The 24,064-nt window shown below is 35.5% G+C and overlaps 1 protein-coding gene across 1 annotated transcript; it reads left to right on the forward strand.

Moving 5' to 3' along the window:
• PPIG (peptidylprolyl isomerase G) lies at positions 1-24,064 on the forward strand. Its single transcript, XM_083365539.1, has 13 exons — positions 1-170; positions 6,828-6,906; positions 7,053-7,127; positions 8,357-8,464; positions 9,207-9,251; positions 10,483-10,570; positions 15,603-15,632; positions 15,735-15,874; positions 16,267-16,471; positions 18,426-18,596; positions 20,344-20,425; positions 22,165-22,301; positions 22,790-24,064. The coding sequence occupies exons 2-13, from the start codon at positions 6,846-6,848 to the stop codon at positions 23,904-23,906; spliced, it is 2,259 nt and encodes a 752-aa protein (XP_083221665.1). The 5' UTR covers positions 1-170; positions 6,828-6,845; the 3' UTR covers positions 23,907-24,064.

Below are 24,064 nucleotides of genomic sequence, written 5' to 3' on the forward strand. Positions count from 1 at the left end.
CCCGGTCTCCCCTCCTTTGCCCGCGCCAGCCTCCAGCCGCTCCGGGTTTCCCGCTTCGTCCCCTCCTCCACTGACGCAGTCCGTCTGCACCAGATCCTAACATGGCGGCGGAGGCGAGGTGGTGAGGAGCGCGGCCGGAGGGAGGTTGGCGGGCCTCACGAGAGAGGCTGGTGAGTGGCCAGAGGAGCCCCGGCGAAGCGGGTCCGCAGAAGAGCCGGAGGCAAATTTCGAGGGTGGCCTGAGGGAGAAGACGCTCCCCCCCCCCCCCGTCTTAGAGCCGAGCGGGCGGGAGAGAAGGGAGGAAGAGGAGGGCTCGCTCGCTTCTCTTCCCAGTTTGAATCTGCCTCACGCTGACTCGGGGGGTGGGGTGAACGGGGAAGAGGCCTTTTCTCATTCAGAGTCAGAGGCTGATCCTGAAGGCCTCGCTGAGAGAAGCGTCGCCCTCTCCACAGGTCGAGGGGGGAGGAGGAGGAGAAGCAGTTTCGCGTTGAGTGGCTGAGGGACAACACAGGGCCTTCGATGGGTGGGAGAGGGGGGGGTTTCCTCGGGTTTTAATAGCGATTTGTAGGGTTTGTTTCGGGCAACTTGTGCAAGAGTGGGGGAGAAGAACCTGCTGTTCTTCCCAAGCAACAAAATTAAAGCTACTTCCCCCCTCCCCTTTTCCTCCAGTTTGTGGGGAAAGATTCTAGGCTGATTTAAGCGGCTTTTTTAATGAAACAAACTAGTCCTTTTCGTCGTAAAAAAAAAAAACTTGGTGAAAAAGAGAAGAAAGATCATGGGACGATTGCTCCGAATAGTATCCGAAGTAAAAGATGAAAAAGGCCAAAAAAGTAGCGAGTGGTGACATTAACAGACACAATGAAAAGAGGGGAGGAACTAATTGAATCAGTTGTAGACCAAGTGGGATCGCTCTTAAATTACCTCCGTGTTGTTGTTCCCTTTGTATTGATCTTCCCATACTCTACAGGAACTTGCCATCTATTAGTTATCATACATTCCAAAATCAGCACTTTGTTTGAAAATTAGATCTTCACATATTGCTTGTCATTGCAATACTTTAGTTTTGAAATTCTAAAAAAAAACAAGCAATGATTTTTTTAATAAAATGTACAAATCATATTTAAAGACATCGTGTATTCTGAGAGAGAAGGAGATGACGAAGTAGTACAATTTTATGCTTTTCAGTTATAACGATTTGTATCTTCAGGAATTTACAAAGGGCACGAATTTAATTTTGCTTTGGTTTTCCTAAGGAGAAGCAAAATTTGGCTCTTGATCTCTCCCTCAGTTTTCCTTTTCTTAAACATGAGAACAAATATATTCAGTAGAAGGTGTGGGAAGGCAGATTTAATAAAACTACAGATTTGGTTATGGATGCAACATTATTTGTTGGATTTTTATTTTATCTTTATTACTTTATAAGAAGATGGCGAACATACATAATACTCTTTCCCCTTCTATTTTCTCCACAACAACAAACCTGTGAATTGGATTGGACTGAGGGTGACTGGCCCAATCACCCAGCCATCTTTCATACCTAAGGTGGAACTAGAGTTCACAGTCCCCTGGTTTCTAAGCCAGCATCTAAACCACTGCAACTAATTGCCTCTCATTATTGGATGTATTTTGCAGAAGGATTGGTCAAAATTTTAACTTTGCTTCAAATAAGACAGTTTGATTATATTTTTGTCAATTCCTAAGTTTCCTATTTTTAACATTAATATTTGAATACCGGTATACATTTAAATTGAAGGAAAATGTTTCTGCATTATTTAAAAGACATGTCAAGTGCAACAAGTTATCTTAAAAGTCTCAACAAATTTGAGAAGAATTATTTGTGATCTGTATTTGATAAATCTCATTTTAATTTTTTGTGACACAATTCAATTCATCAAGGATGAATCATGAAGGTAATCTAGTAGTGACAGTACACCGTGTTCAACATTTTAATTTTGTGTTTGATTGCAAGTAAGGTTTGGTGCCCGGTCAAACATTTGTTTTTTGAAGAAATCAGGAAAAATATCCAACATTTGTTACAGTGGTTATTGTAGTTGTTATTTTAATCTGTTTTTAAGGAATTGGTTTAATATTTGTTAGTTGATACAGTTGTTTTCATAAGACATTTAAAAACTGATGTGCATCCTCCTTTAAATTAGTAATATCAGTATGGGAATTTGCTTTGCCCAAAAGGTTTATGTAATAGAAAGAATTCAAGATCTCTGTAATTAAAGATATGTTTATTGAAAGTTTATCATTTCATAATGGATTATTCTATACATCTGTCATTCTGGATCCAAGAATTTTTTTCTTTTTTCTTTTGGATAGTCTTAGGTACCACTGTATTGCAAGTTGTACTGGAAGTGATTTATTTCAATTCCATTGCTTTGGGTTTGGTAGTTAAATTTGTGATACTAAGTTATTTAGGAAAGCCTAAAACAAACTTTAAATTTGGCAACAATAAAATGAAACATGAGACTCAATAAATACATCATACAGTAAATATATTTATGAAATAACCAGCCATATTTAGGATAATGTATAAGCATCCCATTGCTCCTTCTTAATTAAAATGTTATAATATTAGAAATGATTCAGAAAAGAGAAACAAAAACAGTTGAGAGATTGCAGTACTCTACTTATGTGCTGTACAGCTACTTTAGCCATAGTGGTAGCAATGCAATGACAGTTTGGATTGTTGTTGCCAGTGAAATTTGATACGTGGTGGATAGCTAGTTTTGCACAAAGGACCCCAGCAACCCCATTATAAAATGGGATCATTGAAACCTCAGATAGGGTACTTCCTAACAGCTGGGCTTGAGTCATCACTGCACTGGGTTTCATGGGTCCTGTCACTGTCTCCCCATGCAAAGCCTTTTGTCCATCTGAGGCTCCCAGACAGGAAGTACCAAGGTTGGCATAGCAAGCCACCTGAATTAAACCTGAAGTAGACATGGTGGTAAGAGGTTGCTAGTAAAAGCAGGTAAGTAATGAGGAGTAGGCTACAGCCCTGGCCAATGTTTTGATGCAAAGCTAGGAGTTGAACCACCCCTCTGCCTGTCGGTCCCAGGTTTTGTGTCAGGTCACACTTTCTTCTTAGCTTGGAGCTGCGGGCATCAGCAATTGCAATGAACCCAGTAAATGCCATTGCCTTGTACATCTTTGCCTGTTGCCTGGCAAGCATAAATTAGTTGGACAGATAAATAAATATGAGGGAGAAAATCAGAAGACGCCAGCTCACCTAGGACCTAAAGCAATATGAGATGCTACATTCAGTGTATGCATAGGAGGGTAACAGATTGTTGATCTTGGTTGCTCTCTCACTTTACTTGTTAATACCCATTAAAGTAATCAGGGAGCATTGCTGCCTTTTGGTGTAGATTTCACATTTTTAAAATACTGTTCCCAGCTGCAGAAAATTATTTGAAGGGCCACATTTGGCCTATGTTCTATGAGTTTGAAACTCTCAAGCTAGAGCATTTAGAACTTAATATTTTACTTTTTTGGTTTAAATATAGTATAAGGTGAATATAGAAGTCATAAAATTATGTTGCCCCTGTTGTATTTAAAATATTTTAACAAATGTTCTTAAAAATAGGGTATCTTGTGTTTTTGAAGAGAATATTTAAACCACACTAAATGTTTTTTTTATCAATCAACTCCAGGCTAAATGTTTTTTTTATCAATCCACCCCTGAATACTAGAAAAAAAACCCTTATTTGTAAATTTCAAACTTTTTGTAAAAAAAAATTCATATAAAAAATTAAAGTTATTTACTGTATGTTGCCTAAACTGAAACACAAGAAACATTATGCACAAGAGTGAGTAGCATCATTTTGGCCATCCAAGAAATTAATGACCTGCTTTGCCCTAATGACAGAGGAAGGAGTTCTGTCAAAAAAGCAGACCACTTATTTTTATTTGGCTTCTCAAAGAGTACTGGTTTATTAAATGCATGTAAAATAACATATTATGCGAACAAGGTCTCAAATCATTTGGGGCAGTGAAACTTTCAGAATATTAAATGTACATGTGCTCCCCAAATTCAAACCATAATTTGCATACTGTGCCTCTTAATATTAAAAAAAAGATCCCTCTCAGCCTGCCTTCGTTTCTACTTTGTTTAATCAAGCTTCTAGTCAATTGCTATAAGAAACAAGACACCAGACTAGACAGGATTTTCTGTGTGATCTAGCAGAGCTGCTGTTATCCAATGAAAGCTGGTCATAGATACTGTATTTAACAAAAAAGGGTGTATGTGTGTGAGATCGATCCTGATTTTTAAAGCTTACCTCTTTACTACTGTAAGTTAAACAGAAAACTTTTTCCTTCATGGCCTAAAGCAAATGGTTTGGGATTAAATCTAGTTTTCTTTCAAATACATATAGTATTAGGAGAATTTGTACAAATAAACAATTATATCCTAACCTTCAAAAATGGTCTAGTTTGGCTTATATGTAAGAAAGACTTGGGATCAGGTTACGTGACAGACTGCCTCTCCACAATTACATCTACCTACCCCATCCAGTCTAGGAAGAAGGGCATATTGCACGTCCCATCGACTATAGTGTTGTCTGGCAGGACCCAGGAAGAGAGCCTTCCTTGTGGCATCTGCCCTACGGAACATGATCCCCCCTCCCCCAGATCAGATGGACCCTCACACGGCCCTGAAGACCCTGGGCATGGGGACTCAGGAGTGTGGCGGTGCTGGTACTGTGGCCATAGTAATTGCCTTGGTGGTTTTATGTCTTCTGTGATGGTTTTTATATGCTTTCATATTTTTTTCTCATTTTCAAATAGCATTATAATATTACTCTTTTTTGTTATGTTTTTTATTTGCCTGTTAGCTGCCAATGATCATTTACCGTATATGAGAAAGGATGACTGTATAAATTTGAATAATAAATGAGAAAGAAAGCAAATGCACGTAGCTCTCAACATATATCACAACCGAGCCCAAAATTTCCATTGCTAAGCAAGACAGGTTAAGTGAATTGTGTCCCATTTTACAACCATTCTTGCCACAATAGTTAAGCAAATTGCTGAAGTTGTTAAATGAATTATGCAATTGTAAAGCAAATCTGGCTTCCCCGTTGACTTGGCTTGTCAGAAGCCAGCTGGAAAGGTTACAAATGGTGAATCACATGATCCCGGGACACTGCAGCTGTCATAAATGCATGCCAGTTACCAAGTACCCAAAATTTGATTACATGACCATGGGGATGCTGCAACAGTCATACATGTGAAAAATGGTCATAAGTCACTATTTTCAGTACTTGAAAATTTGAACAGTCACTAAGTGAATGATTGTAAGTTGACTGCCTGTATCCATTGCTGTTTCATGTGTTTACAATTATATAAGGCATTGGGAATTACATGGGAGTAAGTAATCAAATATATAGGTTTTGGCTCTCTTGTTTAAGATAAATAGTTGAAAATGTGGGGTATTTGGAAGTTCAAAAGGGAAAGCAGTGTGGAGTGCTATACTTAATTCTTTGACCTTTTTTCTTCACATAAATAGTGTATCATGATCTAGAGAACTCTGGAATTTTTGATAACATTAAAATAAATAATACTGATTTAAAACACACTAATTTTAACCTGCAGAAAAAAATTAGGGAATTTCCAATTTATAGGCTTAAATTTTCAGTGAAATAAATATGTTTTAATAGATTAAGGCTGCTGTAATTTATAATTTGCTTTCAATAAACTGGTAAACATGCTTATCAAATACTAGTTTTATATTATGAAAGAAGTGAAATTAACATTCAGCCATTATTTATTTTCCTGTTTGTAGCTTTAACCTGGAACTCTGCTAATTCTCCATGTTTTGGCATATATGATGCCTCATCAGTGTTTGTCCTGTCATATATGAAATAATACCAAGTAGAAGGAACATTAAATATTAAGCAGATTCATCTGTTTTTCAGTATATAAGGAAGGCTATACACTAGTGTGAACACAGGGATAGATGAAATAGGAAGATGCTGCGATTTATATTATGATGCTGGAGAAATAACCTTTCAACTATCAGATCCTAAAAGATTTGCCTTTTCTGGATTTATAATTGTCAAAAAAATAATTTACTTTGTGCCTTTTTAAGAGAAGATTGATGTAACATTGTTTCCATATATTCCCTTCTCTACGTTTATTTAATGTTAACCATCCCTCACTGCAAATCCAAACCAGAATTGCATCCATATAAATTAATATTGTAATAAATGAACCAGAATGACTTGGTTATGATGTGATATTTTCAGATTTGTTGAAATGGAGCAGGATCAATACTTTTTAAAAATAAAATATTTTATAGAAAATTACTTTGCATTGTTGAATAGTTTTTTCATCCAGTCATTTGGTGACTGCTTTATCACCTTGTGGTATACCTGAAATAAGTTGTAAGAGAATGGTAAATGTGGTAAAGGAGAGGTGGAAGGAAAAGGTCATACAGTAATGTGTTCACTGGTTAGCATACCACTGTTTTGCTTTCTCCCCCCCCCCCCCAATGTTAGAGGGACAATCACATAAGGAATTGGAAGTTGATTGTTAACACAGTTTGGACTGCTCCAATGTGGTCATTCCTAAATATAAATATGTAGTATTGCATTCTTTTTAGAACCCATAAAAATAATTCAATATTTTTGGTGCAATATTATTGCCTATATATTTTTCTCTGCATGAAATAATAAAGCCTTGTAATATCTTACCTATCATTGTTATTAGTAACTCTACAGTTACCCTGTGATAAGATAGACAGCCAATAAATTCAATAAATAAATCAAGTAGTATGCTATAATCAAATTTCTTTATGATTTGCATTTCTGTTTCAGATATAATATTCTGAAGCCATGGGAGTGAAAACCCAAAGACCTCGTTGTTTTTTTGACATAGCCATCAATAACACCCCTGGTAAGACTGCTGGTTTCAATGTTAAATGTTACGCATAGGTAAACCGATTTAGAATAAGTGGTTTATATTTATTTTCATGCATGCAAGCTCGCCTTCTTAAAGTTAGTGAATATAAATGTAATGGGTTTTTCTTTTCTTAATTTTAGCTGGAAGAGTTGTCTTTGAATTATTTTCAGATGTTTGCCCAAAAACATGTGAGAACTTTCGCTGCCTTTGTACAGGTTTGTAGATATTTTTCCTTATTTACATAATTTGCTATGTAAAGCTAATGCTGATTTAATTGTTCTTAAGTATAATGTCAAAAGGTGCATAAAACTATAGCAATATTACACATTTATCTTAAGTTTGGTAAGTTTAAGATCTATTTTGAAGTATGTATTAATTCATACATATAAAATAATGACTATCTGTTAAATGTCTTACATCTTAGTAATTTATGGTCATGATGGCTCTGCTCTTGGGATTGCACTGAAATGTGGAACCACATAGTTAAAGTTTTCAGAGAATTCTAAGTGTTTCTTCCTATAGTCAGAAAGATAGGGAAACCTGGATGATTCCAACTCTGAAAAAAAAATTCTCCACTGTCGTATTGGAGCTCAGAGGAATTTTGTTAATTCTGACTTTCATTTAGGTTCTTACAGAAGACACTTGCCCATATCTTACCATAATATCTCCTTCCCTTTGCTCACACGTTGCTGAACAAATGGTTATAACTCGAGGGTGACCTAAGCGCAGGTTAAATTCTTTCATTCAAGTGTGCACTGAGATACACGGGGAAAAACAACTATAGCTTTTTTTCTCCTATTTCCTTAGCACTGTACACAAGGTTGCCTTTATCCAAAACAAAATGCATACAAACCTATCCTTGAATAGTAGAGTCTTACAATTGAGAAGTTAACTGAAGTTTCAAACCACTTTATTATATAAGCAATCCTTGTTTGCAACTGCCTCAGATAGCAACTGTTTATAAATACAGTGGGAATAAATGGTACTAAAAATTATTGTCCAACCCACACATACATTTAGGTTCAAATTTCTGCATCTGACAACAGTACATGCCAGAATGAGAATAACACTGGCATTTCTGCACAAGGAAACTGTCTAAATGAGATGGCAGTATTCAGTAATGTTGAAAGGCCCCTTTTCTTTTTTTGTCTATATCATGTTGTTTGCTTAGTGACTATTTCATTGGAACCAATTTAAATTGTTAAGTGAGGACTAGCTGTATGAATTAACAAATGGGTACAGTTCTGTGGATTTTGCCTATTATGTAGAAACGTTTTATTTGCTTCTTTTTTACTACTATTAGTACTGTGTGACCTTTTTTTAATGGCTTAGTATTTAGAGTTTTAAAAATCACCAAAAGTTGATTTACAATTTGACTTGTATTTCATTGTGTGAGATTGTGTCACTAATATTTAATGTGCATTAAACTATTTCTTCTTTGTAGGTGAAAAAGGTACTGGAAAATCAACCCAGAAACCACTTCACTACAAAAGTTGTTTATTTCATAGAGTTGTGAAAGATTTCATGATCCAAGGTGGTGACTTCAGTGAAGGTATGTCATTACTTGTTCCAAATTATTACCTGTAATTGTTCAAATATAAATAAATTTTACAGTATTTAAATAATTTTGATGTCTATTTTTTGTGGAAGGAAACTCGGAATAATAGTCTCTTGCCAAAATTTAGGAATGAATTTCTATGATAGTTTCAAGCAGAGTGCTTTGCTAAAGAAGTTACTAAAATATTGCCATTTTTTTCTTCTTAAAAAAATCTGAATTCATTTGTAAAAATATAAGAAAAACTAGAACTCTCCCATTCTGTTTCATTAATGTCCACTTTAAATTACCTAGATGGATAGTAAAATAACAGACTTGTTTTCTGTTACTTCTTCCATAACTATATCTTCTATAAAAATATTCAGTTTGAATACAAATATTTTAAAGTTTGTGGGGTCTTTGGTGTCAGTTCCAACATCCAATACCTAGATAAGCAGGGATTGACACCAGACAAACAATCTGGCAGAAAATTATACTTTAATCAAAGAACTACCAAGGAGAAAACCACATTTCCGCAATGGTGGCAGGGCAAGTTACTGTACAGAAACAGGGAGCAAACCCCATACTCACTAGCACTGATGATGTTACCCAATTCAGGTATTGAAATGTCAGCAAACAAACAACCAAGCTCAGAGAACACTAAGGATTCCACAGTTCAACCCTGAACTATCTATATTATCTTCTATTGGATGCTTGCAGGATCTTTTCTTAGATGTATGTTGTTGTTTTTTCATACAAGGAAATGGGAGAGGAGGAGAATCAATTTATGGAGGCTTTTTTGAAGGTAAGAACTATTTTTTTCTCAGGTTAGCTTACAACTCCACCGCTGTGTTGTGAATATATTAGGAGCAACCTATTTGATGGATCTACAAAATAACTAATTTATTTTGAGGTTCATAATGAGGATCATAAACTGTAGAGTTATTTTAGACCTTTTAAAAAGTCTGGCCTCAAGTGATCTCGCAATCAGTGGCATACCAACCCATCTCTTTTTCTACTTCTCTTAAGGTGGGAAGTCCTTTCTTCCTGAAGTGTGTGACAGCCTTGCATCTTTTTTTTTATTGAAAAGTTTTAACATACAGTTTATCTTTAACAGTCCCCCCTCCCCCTCCCTTCTCCCTCCCCCCCTACCTTGCATCTTGTCTCCATTTAACTTCCCTTTGCCAAGCCCAGCTTAACCATTTCATTGGTTGCTAACAAACCAGCCCTCCTTGCTCATGTCTGAGCAGAGAGGGAAAACGATAAAACATCATTCCAGTCATTTGACATGCCTTTAACAAACAGATTTTTTTTGGCAGAAAATGAATGCTAGTTTGGCAGTTGGACCAAGTAGACCAATAAATGGATCTGGTTTCGGTCTTTCTCTGTAAAAATTCCAAGATGGCTGAATGTTAATTCTGACTAATCAATCTGAGTTCTTTTCATGCTCCTAGAAATGTGAGCTGATGGTATTAAAAGGCTGTAACTGGAAGTTAGATAAGATGCTTTTATGACACAAATATCTTATAAACAAAGTCTGTTGTATAAGTAATTGAAATTTATTTTTATTTCAAATTTCCAAATTACCTTTTCTAAAACAGAGGACTGCTCATCAGGTATTTTTTTTTTATCTAGCAATACAACATATTATTTTGGCACACTTATAAATGTAGGTAGCAAAATATAATAAAGTTTTTTTCCAAAAAATATGTCTGTCTTTTTGGATAATGAGTCACTTACAAATTGTTCTTGTTTGACAGATCAATGGATTGCTAGATAGTTGTATTTTTGCATTCATTCATTCATTATATATGCAATTCAACAATATTAATTGAATAATATTTATATTTTTGTCCAATAAACTGAGAATTATTAGTATACATTTCTGTCTTTAGTTTTATCTATTTGAATACTTTTTGGCACTGCAATGATAACATTTATGCAGCTTGACAATCCTAATTTAAAATGCAAAAAAAAAAAATGCCACTGCAAGGTAATAACTTGGATTTTTGAAGTAATTCAAACGCTTTCTCTAGATGAAAGCTTTGCTGTAAAGCACAACAAAGAATTTCTCCTTTCAATGGCCAACAGAGGGAAAGATACAAATGGTTCACAGTTTTTTATGTAAGTATCATGCTAGCTCCATCATTTGGATGGAGCTCCTTATGATTGTAAGAACTTTGAATTGTTGGAATGACTTTCTGTTTACAAAGTATCAATACCTTTAGCACAGAGAATGCTTTTATTTATCTATTTCTAAGAATTATGGGAGATCTATCTAAGACTAATTTACAAGATAAACAGAAATACAATTATAAAAAAAATTAGAAATTATTACAAAAAAAGTATTGTACATCAAAACTCAGCAAAAACAACTACCATCACAAAATTCCAAAAAATTCCAAGTACATAAAATTAAAAACACAATTAGAGTAAATATAAGAAAAGTTAAAAAAGGACAATATAACAATAAAAATATTTCTTAAAAGTCTAAATGTAGAGGAACTTATAGATGGACTTCTCTATTGAACATGTGCTATAATTGGAGGAGGGGAATCTACTAGTAAAGGTCTTGCTCCTGAGTAAGAACTCAACGTGCCATAGTAAAAGATGAGAATGGTTTGATAGAAAGCTTATTGCAATCATTAATCAGCGCAAGAGAATTGGTATTCAAATATTTAAAATAACCAATATTAAATTGACAAGCCCAGGATAGTTAAGAAAAGTACCAACAGTCAAATCAAATATACTAAAAGGCTTGCACAGGCTATATGTATATAACAAGAAGAAAATAAAATTAGCAATCTGGATAATATAAACTTGAAATAACAGTATAAAATACAAGCATACACATACCGTATAACAGACATAGTCCTTGACTTGGGATCTTAATGGATCCTGCCAATTACAAGTTGTAGGTTGTGATGGTGCTAAAGTAGGTCACCATGTGACTGATTTTACAACCACTTTCTGGCAGTCATGAAGCAATTGTAAAGTGAACACTATGGTTGTTAAGCAAATGCCATGGTGATTAAGTGAGGCCATTGTTTGCTATGGGGCATTTTTTTCTGAAAACCAGAAATAAATACCTTCTTTTGGAAAAAAATGTCATAAATCGGGAGGGACACTGCAAACAATTATAAATAGGGGCCAGTTGCCAAATGCAGTAACTATGGAAGAACATGGCCATCAGAACTTCAGGCTTGGGTTGTAATTAGCTGTCGTAATTTCAAGCTAAGCAATTTGTTGTAAGTCAAGGACTACCTGTATACCTGTCTATTTGTAAGTATAACAATTGTAAGCTTCTCTTACAGAAACCCTGTTGTGGCTGAGAAAAATATAATGTAGTGCAATAGCTGACATGGAATGTATACCCAAAAGCTAATGCTGAGCCTCATCCACTTCTGACTATCCCTACTCTGGCAGGTTCAATTACTCTTAATTATCCTTTGTCTAATTTTACATGCTACCATGCAAAACTTGGCAGCCTTGCATGTTACTTCAGGTTTGATGTCAGAAAGTAGACATTGCTTACTATTGGTTATTGTGTCCAATTGACTAGTCAGAAGTGTGGCAATTGGAGGATTTCAAGATTCTGTATTTTAAGTGGATATACAAGAGAACATGTTCAATAGTTTCTATATGTACTGAGTCTCAAGGACATGTTCATAATGAGTGTGGGATTGTTTTGTACCTTCCAGCCAGAAGCGCTGAGGGAAGAGAATTACATTGGGCTAAAGCAAAAGCACTTTTCCTGATTTGGGATGTGAAGCTGCGTAAGATACATAGCTTGCGCCAGAGTATACCTCCTGCTGTCTGTCATGGGAAGCTGAATGATATTTCCAGGGTCCGTTTTGATGGCGTATGTTGAACAGACGAAGTGAGGGAAAACTTAAATAGTAATACTGTGGCTTGGGATAATATTCCCAGGTGAAATATATTAGAAAAGTTGCTCTTTTTCTCTCTAGTCCGTAAACAGTCTGTACTGTTTTATACAGGGACAGCATTGGCATTGGGCCCAAGAGCCAGTGAAGGCATCATGTACATCCATCGATCAGTCTAAAATGAAAGGGTACAGAATATGGGCTGATGAATGCACCGTATTTCTATCCCAGTTGAATCCTAATTAACTTACTAATCTAAACTTGTAAAACACATTTCACGCCATAGCAAATTATTAAAGCTCTGACAATAATCTGAATAAACAAAGCATTCCCCAGTTTTGATCTCTTAAGAGGGGTACATTTTTTCTAAAACAATTTGACTGTCAATACCTTGTGAGAAAATAATGTGCTACATATACTCCATCTTGTCTAAACTAAACTTATTTATGACAGTGCGTTGAGCCTGAAAAATAGATACTAACTTCCTGAACTTTATATCCTCAAATTTTTATAACCTCCATAATTTTCAGACAGCTCTGGTTCCTCTACTTTTGGAATGATAGAGGTACCAGACTGAAGAATCTAGTCTATAAGAACACTTTATAATCTGCTAGGGTGCTGAACAGAAAAGCAACGCTGAAGAGATTAATCCTTCACAATCCAAGTCTTGATTACATATGGCAGGACAAAATTCCCACCAAAACACATCTAGAGATGAGAGTGAGAATATTAACCAACCTGGCATTTAACATCACAAAGAGATCAAAACATAAAACTATTATAATTCTGAGGGAGAGAAAAGTCAGAAGTAATTAGTATATTAGTAGGCCTTGTCTTCCATGAAATCTCAGTTCCCCAATACAGTTTCTCTTCCATATAATCATTAAAACATATTCCATATAAAACCCATGAAAGTTCACTACATAATGCAAAGTTCCATAAATCAAGTCAGTTGTTACTAGTGTGGAAATATAGGTAATAATAAACTTTTCCTCACTTTTTTGTACTACTACAGTTTCTTTACTATGTTTCTCCTGCTACTTACAAAGCACCATATCTGTATACTGAGTTAAATTCTCTCAGAGGTAAATGGTGCATCTGTTTTGTTCTGTCCTAAGTGGAAATAATAAATAGAATTACAAATAGCCAAATAAGTCAGAATCAAAATCTCCTCTGAAATAGGGACAGCTATTATAGTCTTATATTTCAAAAAGAGAGCTGTATGTAGAGTGTTCTAACAATGTAAGAGCTAAATAGTTGCAACTTAATGCCTACATTAAAAAAATCTTTTAATGTGTAATAATTGTGAGCTTTTTAAGGACTAAATAGTGATATGGGCTGAAAGTGGATAATGCTTATGTATGTATACTTTGATTGTCAGAGCAAGTTAACATTTATTTACAAGCAATATTGTTGAATATTCCAGACATAACAGAAGATGCTATTTTTACAATTCTATTCATTATGAAATAAAGGACACATCTGTGTCCCCTGCTTCTCACAGTATATATAGGCAGAAGTTTGACAGGTGAATGGGAATGACTCCTTGATAAGTCTTTAATGTGCTCAGGAAGAGGAAGGGAATCGTCCGAGGGAATGAATAACTGAACTTTGAGAACAAATAAAAATACATTAGTTTTTTAAATATTAAATCTTTAATAAGTTCTACTGTGAATTCAATGGCTACATGTTTATCAGTTGCAATTAATTGAAATTATTGGTTGAGTAATATATTGATGGTTGTAGTGTCTTCAAAATCTTTGTCTTTGCTTCTTTATTTTCAATTTTATATTAAGCATAAGCTGCCTCTTCAAAAATGAATGTACACTATTTGCTCAGTGGTATAGAAGTTTAGAGAGATTTGTGGAATGAATAAATTAGTATGAGGCCAAATGTTTCAGTATTGTTGTACTACTGAAACTGAATAACATAACATCTTTAATTGACAAGAAGTAACTACCGTATTTTTCGGACCATAAGACGCACCTGACCATAAGACGCACCCAGTTTTTAGAGCAGGAAAACAAGAAAAAAAATATTCTGAACCAAATAGTACCGGTATACTAGGAAGGAAGGAGGGGAGAGAGAGAGAGAGAAGGAAGGATGGAGGGAGGGAGGGAGGAAGAAAGAAAGAGAGAAAGAAAGAAAGAAAGAAAGAAAGGAGAGAGAAAGAAGGAAGAAAGGAGGGAGGGAGCAAGGAAGAGAGAGAGAGAAGGAAGGAAGGAATGGAGAAGGAAGGAAGAAAGAGAGAAGGAAGAAAGAAAGGGAGGGAGGGAGGAAGAAAGAAAGAGAAAGAAAGAGAAAGAAAGAAAGAAAGAAAGAGAAAGAAAGAAAGAAAGAGGTACCGGTAGTTTCTTTTCCCTGAATAGGTTTTCTAAGATGCCGAAGCAATTTCAAACAATTAGCAGTGTTATCTTGCAAATGGGAAATCACTTCCAATAAACTTCGCAGAGAAACCTGCAGGGACAACTCCTCACGGCTTTGCTGGGGCAAGTCGCCTATGAGGTTTAGTTTAGCAAAAACTATTTCTTTAGCAGCGAGGTAAAAGAAAGAAAATGTGTGCGCGCAGGGAGGGGGAGGCAGTCAGAAGGCATGGCAGGCACGTCCGTATTTCCTCCCCTGCCGACCAATCACAGGGGCAGGGCGGAGAATTCCATGTCTTCATTCAATCACGTCTCTCCAATGGAGCTGATGGACTGCGTTGACTGAACGGGAGACAAGTGTTTTCGCTTACCTTCGGACCATAAGACGCACCTCGTTTTTCCACCCACTTTTGGGAGGGGAAAAGTGCGTCTTATGGTCCGAAAAATACGGTATGGCCTGGTTGACAAAAGAACCTGAGTCTAAACTGTTTTACAGAAATAATGGCTCAGGTTATTAAAAGTGTTCCTTACATAGGAATTGGATGCCTGGAAGAAATGTTCTAGTTAAGCCCGTTTTATAGTATCAGATATTTTAATTGAAGGAAATTGTTCCTATTCAGAAGAATTCTGAATATTCATGCCATTATATAGTATAGTGCTGTCAAAGTATACTATCTCACTCAAAACTAGACTGTAGAATATATTTTTTAAACATATTTTTTGAATTTTAGGTACAGTTACACTAATAAGCAGAACTTTATATAAATTTTAATGTATTGACTGTTCAATATTTAATATTTTGTTCAAATTTCTCACTTCTGTCATACCAAATTTGTGCTCGAACGCTGTCAACTCGATACTAATATTATCCTTTTTTTATTAAATTCTTGCCTCTGGTGTCATCTAAAGAACAACTAAGCCTACCCCTCATCTTGATGGGTACGTATTTTTGTCTTTTACTTGTAATTGGAAAATTCTGTTGAATTCTTCCATGAGATAGATATGTCAGTCATTTATTAAAATTATGCTTCGCTCATTTAGGTATCATGTTGTTTTTGGACAAGTAATTTCGGGGCAAGAAGTTGTAAGAGAAATAGAAAATCAGAAGACAGATGCATCTAGTAAACCGTATGCAGAAGTGCGAATATTGAGTTGTGGAGAACTAATTCCAAAATCCAAAGGTAAGATTAAAATACCTTTTTAATAATAGTCTGCCGTTCCAGATTGCCAATACAGCAAAGGGGGAAAAATCAGCTTTAATCTTTTGTTTTCCAGTCACCTTTGGTAGAAATTAATTATTTGGCTTATTTTAATGCTTTAAGAGCATCATTGTTAAAATTGTTTATTAAGCATCTTTAGACTTTGGGGGTATAACAATATATTTCTACTTGAACGTGGTACAGTCACAACTGTAATTGCAGTTAAACAATAATATTTAGCATTTTCATATATGAAAAATCATGATTAGGAAATAATTTATTTGCTTTAATATTTGGAAATTAAACTGGAAAGATAGGAAAAGAGTATTTTTAAGCTTAGGCGGTAAATGCTTTTCTGTTGGTTTCATTTAAAGTCAAGAAGGAAGAGAAGAAAAGACACAAGTCGTCTTCTTCATCTAGTGATTCAGAAAGTTCAAGTGATTCAAAAACGTCTTCTGATTCGTCAACTGAATCTGACAGTGCTGCTGAAGAAAAAACAAAGAAAAAGAAAAAGAAACACAAAAAAACCTCTAAGAAACATAAGAAAGAAAAGAAAAAGAGGAAAAAAAGCAAAAAGAGGTAAATAGAGAAGAGGGAAGATTTCTATGAAAGCATTTAAAAAAAATTCCTTCCTGCGCTATTATTGCAACAAATGTAACATAGAATAATTTGAAGGAATTAAAGATACATTTTCCATTGTCAATTACAGTTTGTTTGTAAAATAAATCTTTTTATATGTTTTTTATCAAATAGATTTCTTATGTATCTAAAATCATAATGGTTTTAAATATATTTTTGGATGAAATCTGAGATACTTGGAGAACAATGCTTCTGTTGCTAGGAGGTCAACCCAGCGGTTTTGTAATACAGCAAGTCCCCAGGTCAATAACAAATTCTGTTCCTAAGTCTTCCTTTAAATCCATTTGTATGTAAACTGGAACAAGCTATTTAGTCACGTGTTTGTCTTACTGTGTAATAAGAGAAAAACAGAAGCCCAACGCAAGTCAAAAATGTGAATGGCATTCTTCCATGAGCTGAGGAACAGCTGAATCCATGGAATGTTTTCAGGAACTTCTTGAAACAGGCAGTGCCATACAGGTAGTCCTCAACTTGCAACAGTTGATTGGGTGGAGCAGTGGGCTAATGCCTCCTTAAGTAACACCAGCTGCCTGCAATTAGTGCAGGTTCGCATCCCACCAGGCTCAAGGTTGACTCAGCCTTCCATCCTTCCCAGGTAGGTAAAATGAGGACCCAGATTGTTGGGGGCAATAAGCTGACTTTGTAATAATGCCGCTTGGGAGGTGTGTGAAAGCCCTAATAAGCAGGCATATACCTAGAATGAAGGCTACTGCTAAGCTTGTAAGCCGCCCTGAGTCTTCGGAGAAGGGTGGGATATACATGGAATTAAAATAAAATAAATAAAATAAAATAATGACTGTTGAAAGTTACAGCAGCACTGAAACAAGTGACTTATGACCATTTTTCACACTTAGCACCGTTGCAGCATCGTGCTGCATGTCGTGATGTGATCAAAATTCAGATGCTTGGCAACTGGTTCATGCTTATGACCATTGCTGTGTCCCAAGGTCACGTGATCACCGTTTGTAACCTCCTGACAAGTAAAGTCAGTGGGGAAGTCAGATTCATTTAACAACTGAGATACTAACTTATCAACTGCTGCGATTCACTTAACAACTTTGGCAAATGTGGTTGTGAAAATGGGCAAAATTCACTTAACTGATGTCTCATTTGGCAACAGAAATTTTGGGCTCAGTTGTGGTTGTAAGTTGAGGACTAGCTGTATATTAAAAATACTTGCTTTACTTTGTGATGCTCACATAGGCATTGTGCTGCTTCAGTGATGCTTGAGTTCATGGGGGTAAAGTAATGTCTGCCGTTTGAGTTGGATCTTGCTGCCAGTCAATTAGAGAAAAACTGGAGTGGGACATGACTCACAACGACAGACAGCATTCTGTCTTGGGCTGTGCAGGGCTTTCAGGAACCCCTGAAAATAGGCTGTGCAATATATTAACGCATGATCATGGAGGTCCTTGCAAGGCTTCAAAGGTTTTTCAGTTAGCAGGGAGAAGTGCCACCTGCCATCTTAAATCCAATCTCATTGCCATTTTGAGTGCTGCAGGCAGCTTGTTCGTAACTAAGGGGTTGTTTATAAGCTGGAGGGTCACAACCTGGACACTTTCTGTAGGTTAGCAGCTTAGAAACCGTCCCTAGGCACGATTAAATCTGTCGATTTACATACATGTTCAATAATATATAAACAGGAGGAGTATTTTTTTTAAATTACTATGCTAGTAAAAAGACCAAAAAAGCAGGTCCTCATATTCAACCCTGTATTTAGAACTTGCAAGGCATAAGAAAAACCAGCACAGTTCAGATTAAAATATTAAATGTTTTGCAACTTTCCCACACAAATTTCTAAAGTATAGTAAATTTGAAATATGTTTGGCATCTGAAAACTTAACATTATTCTAAAAATACAGATAAATGTCTTCTTTTGTTTTATAAATTTAAGTTCAGCTAGTGAAGCTGAAACAGAAAATCCTGAATTGCAACAGCCACTTTCTACAGTCCGTCCAGAAGAGATTCCTCCTGTTCCAGAAAACAGATTTCTGATGAGGAAAAGTCCTCCCAAAGTAGATGAAAAGGAAAAAGAGACAAAGAACAGAGAAAGAGAAAGGGAAAGGTAAAGGGTTTTTAAAATTGTTTACCGACACAATACTATGATATTAAAATACTAAGATCTATGTGTAAACATATTACAATTACTAACTAAATGGTGGAAACATAACATAAGGCAGACTAATATAATGGGAAAATAATTACAGTATCAGGCAGATAAAATGGTTATGGAAACCATTCTCAACTAATCTACTAATTTGTAACCACGAATGCCAGTATTAAAGGCAACAACTTCCAGTTATTTGGTGTAGAGTACCCCTCATTGTTTCTTCCCCATCACAGAAGAAACATTCGGGATCAACACTTGTGCACCTAGCAATTAGAGAAAGTTTTCCCTTGCTTTTCTCCATTATTTATTAAAGTGGCTGTAACCTCTTAATATGCCTAAAAGCATAAACCAGGATTAACAAAAACAGAACAGTAATTCTGATCACATAGCACAGTGGTTATATTCTGATGTATACCACAATATTCTGACTAATTCTAGAAAGGTGAGGCTGCAGACACCCACCAAACAGCTCATACTTAGCACATCCACACCCTACTTGGCTGTTCAACTGAGTAATTTCGTTACGGTTAGCCTGATAGTTATCACCAAAAGGGTATGGTAGACGCTTGTCTGATAAGCCATTTCATGTTAACAGAGCACATTCCCATAAAGACATCCACCAAATCTGACAGCAATCAGGGTGATTGTTCTTATTGAAGAATGGGACAAATGACCCTTGACGCACTAGTGCAGTACACAGAATATTGCATTTGTCCACCCCACCCAAAGCAATGTAATTACCAAAATGTCAAGCCAGATCAAACAGGATAGAGCAATATAACTCTATATGGGAAATCAGCAACTCATTTACATTTTTCATATGCTAATCTCCTAGGATATCAACAGATCCACTTAAAAAATAAGCCATATGAAAATATTTGGTCCTTAGGGATTTTGCAGTGAGATTCAGCCCACTTTGGCTAAGACTATATCTTAACTGGGGTGAATAGAAAAAAATATATTAACTTGGTTGAAGTTAAGCTTTGGGAAATGTAAAGTTTAGTGTGTGTTTGAGACTGACATAATAACCTCAAAGTTGTGATCAGTATAAACTGTATGTGAACTTGTATTCCTGCATAATTATGTCTGTTCTATTGATCATACTTTTGTTTCTTTTGGAAATCTTTGAGCTATTTTTGTCAAAAATGTATGCAGTTTAAAAAATGAAACAATTTCCATAAAACACATTTTAAAAATATCCATTAACACAAAACTGCTAAAATAGCTTTTAAACCTTCAATTAAAATAATTATCAGCACCAATTTTAGCAACATTACTTAAAAGATAGCACATTGCTTTCAGTAGGATTTATTCCCTGATGTTGATAAACATTCTTCAAGGGAGGAATAAATAATATGTTTATCATTTAAATATTTATTAACTATTTTCAGCTAATTTTGTATATCCATGAGGTTCAGCAGTCATCTTTATGTAATGTAAGAAAACTGCCTTGTTATATCTTACTGTTATCTGTATTTTATTCATTGATTGCATTTTAGTTTGGCATTGCTGGTCTAAGGCTCTTAGAATTTACTATTACTATTACTATCACTTCACCACTGAATATTTGAATTATTTTTTTATGAAGAAAATGTTTAGTATAGTCTTGGCAGCTTGTGAGCTTCAGAAGTACGTGATTATGGAAGAAACTTAATAAATCATGGTTAAACAGCAATGATTTTTTTCTTTTCTTAATTTCTAGTAATCTATCAAATTGTCAAACATCATATCGAAGGCTATTGGTGACAAGATCTGGAAGAAAAATAAAAGGAAGGGGACCAAGGGTATGTTTGCTTTTTGCAGTTTAATTTCTTTGATATTTGGCTTTTAATAAACTGTGATTTAGTTGTGTGACATATACATAAATGCCTGCCTGCCTGCCTGTCTTTTTGTCTCTATCTATCTATCTGTCTTATCTATCTCTATCTAATTAGGCCAAAGCCAGAAAGTTTAGCAAACAAAACCAGCATTTTGCATTTATGTATCATGCTAAGATATCAAGACAAAGAAAGCAATATACTGTAGATAGTCCTCAACTTGTAACAGTTACTTTAATAACTGTATGAATTACAACAGCACTGAAAAAAAGTGAGATATGACTGCTTTTCATACTTACGACAGTTACAGCATCCCCATGGTCATGTGATCAAAATTCAGATTTTGGGAACTGACACAAATTTATGATGGTTGCAGTGTCCTGGGGTTCTGTGATCCCCTTTTGCTATCTTCTTGCAAGCAAAATCAACAGGGAAGCTAGATTCACTTAACAGTGTCACTAACTTAACAACTGCAATGATCCACTTAACAGCTTTAAAACTCACTTGACAAATGTCTCATTTAGCAGTAGAAATTTTGGGCTTAGTTGTGGCCATAAGCTATATATGTTTGCAGGTTGGTTAGAATATAGTGATTTCTACAACAAGCTGAGGTTGTGTCAGTATATTGACTTTAAATTGGGATGCATGTTTTATTAGTCTTCATGAGGGTTCCTTTACCATCAGGTATGCACATGTTTTATTGCTAAATCGTTCTCTTCTCCAGTAATGGACTGCCTTCTGCCAAGGCTTCTTAGGGTAGTGGCTTAGAGGATTCCTTGAAACTCATCAGTGTTCACTAGCTTTGTGGGACAAAGATTTGCTAAGGAAATCTCCCATAAATCCTTGCTTGCAAGGAACTGAATTTTTAAAGTCTTATATTTTTGTTTCAAGGATCAAATGTTTAGAACTGAGGTCAAAGTATGGCAAAGCTCTAGAAAAAATGTTAAAATTAACAAGTAAATTTATTAATTGGCTTCTTTCAAATGAGAACGATAAGTAACATTAACTCAAAAAGAAGAAAATATAATTTGTTAAATGACATAGATTTGAAGTGGTATTATAACAAGACACTGGAAAACTGAAAGACGGGTATTTAAAAGTGTGAGAAATCACTTTGAAAAATTAATATAGCAGCAAAAGTTTTAAGTATTGTGTTAATTAGACTGCTTATACTACTTGATCTCTTATTTATTTTAAAATTTTGTATCTCCCCTTATTTTTTAAAATACATTTTTGTATTCTCCTGGACAGCACCCTTTTTTCTTTTTATATTTTTGCTATTGTTATATTACTGTGTTATTTTCAGTGAACATTGAGCTTCAGTTTAAAAATTCAGCTGCACAATTAAGTTAATTTTATTCTATGAGCGTTTATACAGTAAAACCACAATTCCTCAGGTGCAACTGATAAAATTTTACATCAGATGTCATCTTCACCAAGAAAGTTTATTGTTTCCATGGTAATTTGGACATTTGATGTCATTTATATTATTTGCATAAGTATCAGTTGACATTTTCTGTATCAATTGTATCACTTTATGTCACTTGAACATTGAATCAACAAACAATTCTTATCCCCAAATGGTCCATTAAATTGAGGTTTTATTATGTTTTTAAATGGGTAATTTGCAATCAAAGCTATCCCAGCTGCTATACAAATTAGGATCCACATCTTGTTTTAGCTCATTTTTTCTCTTGTATTCAAAGCGGTACCGGACACCTTCAAGATCCAGGTCAAGGGATCGCTTTAGACGCAGTGAGACTCCTCCACACTGGAGACAGGAAATGCAGAGAGCTCAAAGGATGAGAGTATCAAGTGGAGAAAGATGGATAAAAGGAGACAAGTAAGAGGCAATCAAAGCTGTAGCCTTTTCTGTACTACTTATTTATTTGATTTTTAATCTCACTTAATAAGTAACTCAATAGTCAGTGCGGCAATGAAACTCCTGTAAATAATAATTTGATTTTTCCATTTCCTATTGTGCTCATTTAGAATCTTGTTAGAAGAAGAAAAAAAAGTAATAATCTGCTAAATGAAAATTAAAACAAGTATAGAGAAATTAAAAGAAGAAAGTACGTGTGCTTTCTTCTTCCCCTCATGGGAAATTGTTCCACAAATTTTTTAGAGACCTCCTCATTCTGTTGTGTCACATTTGACTCATATAGTAGAGTTCTCCAATAGTATGTTGTATTTTTGATTATAGAGGTACTTCTCTCTATCATGTACCTCCCTGGGTCTGCAGTTTGTAACGTAAATTCAGATAATGGTGTGGGATTATTTCACTAGCTTTATGTTCAAGTTTGTTTGTTTGTTTGCTTGTTTGTCTTGAAGGAGTGAAATTAATGAAAACAAGAAGGATGCTGCAGATCAAAAAAGTCCAGGAAGAGGAAAAGAAAGAAAAATATCTGACCACAGGGAGGGTTCTGAAAGTCCAGATAGAAGAGGAGAGAAAGAAACACAGCCCAAAGATCCCAAATCCGGCAGTAAAGACAGAGGGACAAAGAGGAATTCTGAGAAAGAAGATAAGGACAAACATAACAAAAGCAAAGCCAAAAGAAAGGCTCGATCCAGAAGCCAGAGCAAAAGCAAAGAGGTATCCAAAAGTAAAGAAAGAGACTCAAAATACAGTAAACATGAAGATAAAAAAATGCGATCAAGAAGCAGAGAAAAAGACAAAGAAAAATATAACGACTTTCATAGCAGAGAACGAAGCAAAAGCAAGGAGAAGAATAAAAGGGGAAGATCTAGAAGTAATGGCCAGAATCATACCAAAAGTAAAGACAGGGGAAAACATGAACACTCAAAAAGCAGGGAACGTGAGCAGCCTAAAAACAAACATAGTTCCAATAATAGGGCCAGAGAGCGAAGCAGAAGTGTGGACAGAGGCAAACGAGCCAGGTCCAGAAGTAAAGAACGAGACCGCAGCAGAAGTAAAGATTATTCCAAACATAGAGATAAGGAAGTAAGAAGAAAAGGAAGATCAAGGAGTAGAGAGAGAGAGAGAAGAGGCACCCCGGAGAGGTCCAGAGAGAAAGAATATAAAAGGCGGAAGGAATCCCATAGCTCTGAGAGGGAAGAAAGTCGAAGTAAAGACAGGCATCGGGATCAAGAGTACAAAAGTTCCCGCAAAAAGGAAGAGGCTGGAAAAAAGGTGCGTTCAAAAAGCCGTGACAGCAGTAGCTCCGAGACGAATAAAAGCAAAAAGTCCTATAGAAATCAAGAGAGAAGTCCTGACTCAAAGAAAAGAAGAAGCAGCAAGGACAGAGAATTGAAGAGATCTTACTCGCGGAGGAGTAAGGAAAAGGAAAGGGACAGATCTCGTTCTTCAAGAGAAAAGGAGATCAACCAAAAATCAAAATATCAGGAGAGAGATCGTGCCCATGGCAAAGATAAAAAATCCGATCATGAATCAAGTGCTGGAACCGATGAAGATAATAGGCATGGATGAGTTTATGAACTTACTGTTTCCGCTCTGCTTCTAGGTTCTAGAGACACGTTGGGGAACATTTTTTTTTTAAATGTGGACTTCAGTTTGGTTTTTTGATAATCCACAATCTGGATCATTTGTACTGCTAAAGTTTTAATAAACTTGAAATGGAAAAACAA

This window comes from Vipera ursinii (genome assembly GCF_947247035.1).
Source record: "Vipera ursinii genome assembly, chromosome: 1".
Lineage (NCBI taxonomy): Eukaryota > Metazoa > Chordata > Lepidosauria > Squamata > Viperidae > Vipera > Vipera ursinii.

What these genes read in the sequence shown, in the direction of transcription:
- PPIG (XM_083365539.1), top strand. Translation starts at nt 6,846, where the DNA reads ATGGGAGTGAAAACCCAAAGACCTCGTTGTTTTTTTGACATAGCCATC. An exon ending in CCTACCCCTCATCTTGATGG is followed by an intron (nt 15,633 to 15,734) that starts GTACGTATTTTT and finishes TCGCTCATTTAG; the next exon opens with GTATCATGTTGTTTTTGGAC. An exon ending in ACTAATTCCAAAATCCAAAG is followed by an intron (nt 15,875 to 16,266) that starts GTAAGATTAAAA and finishes TTTCATTTAAAG; the next exon opens with TCAAGAAGGAAGAGAAGAAA.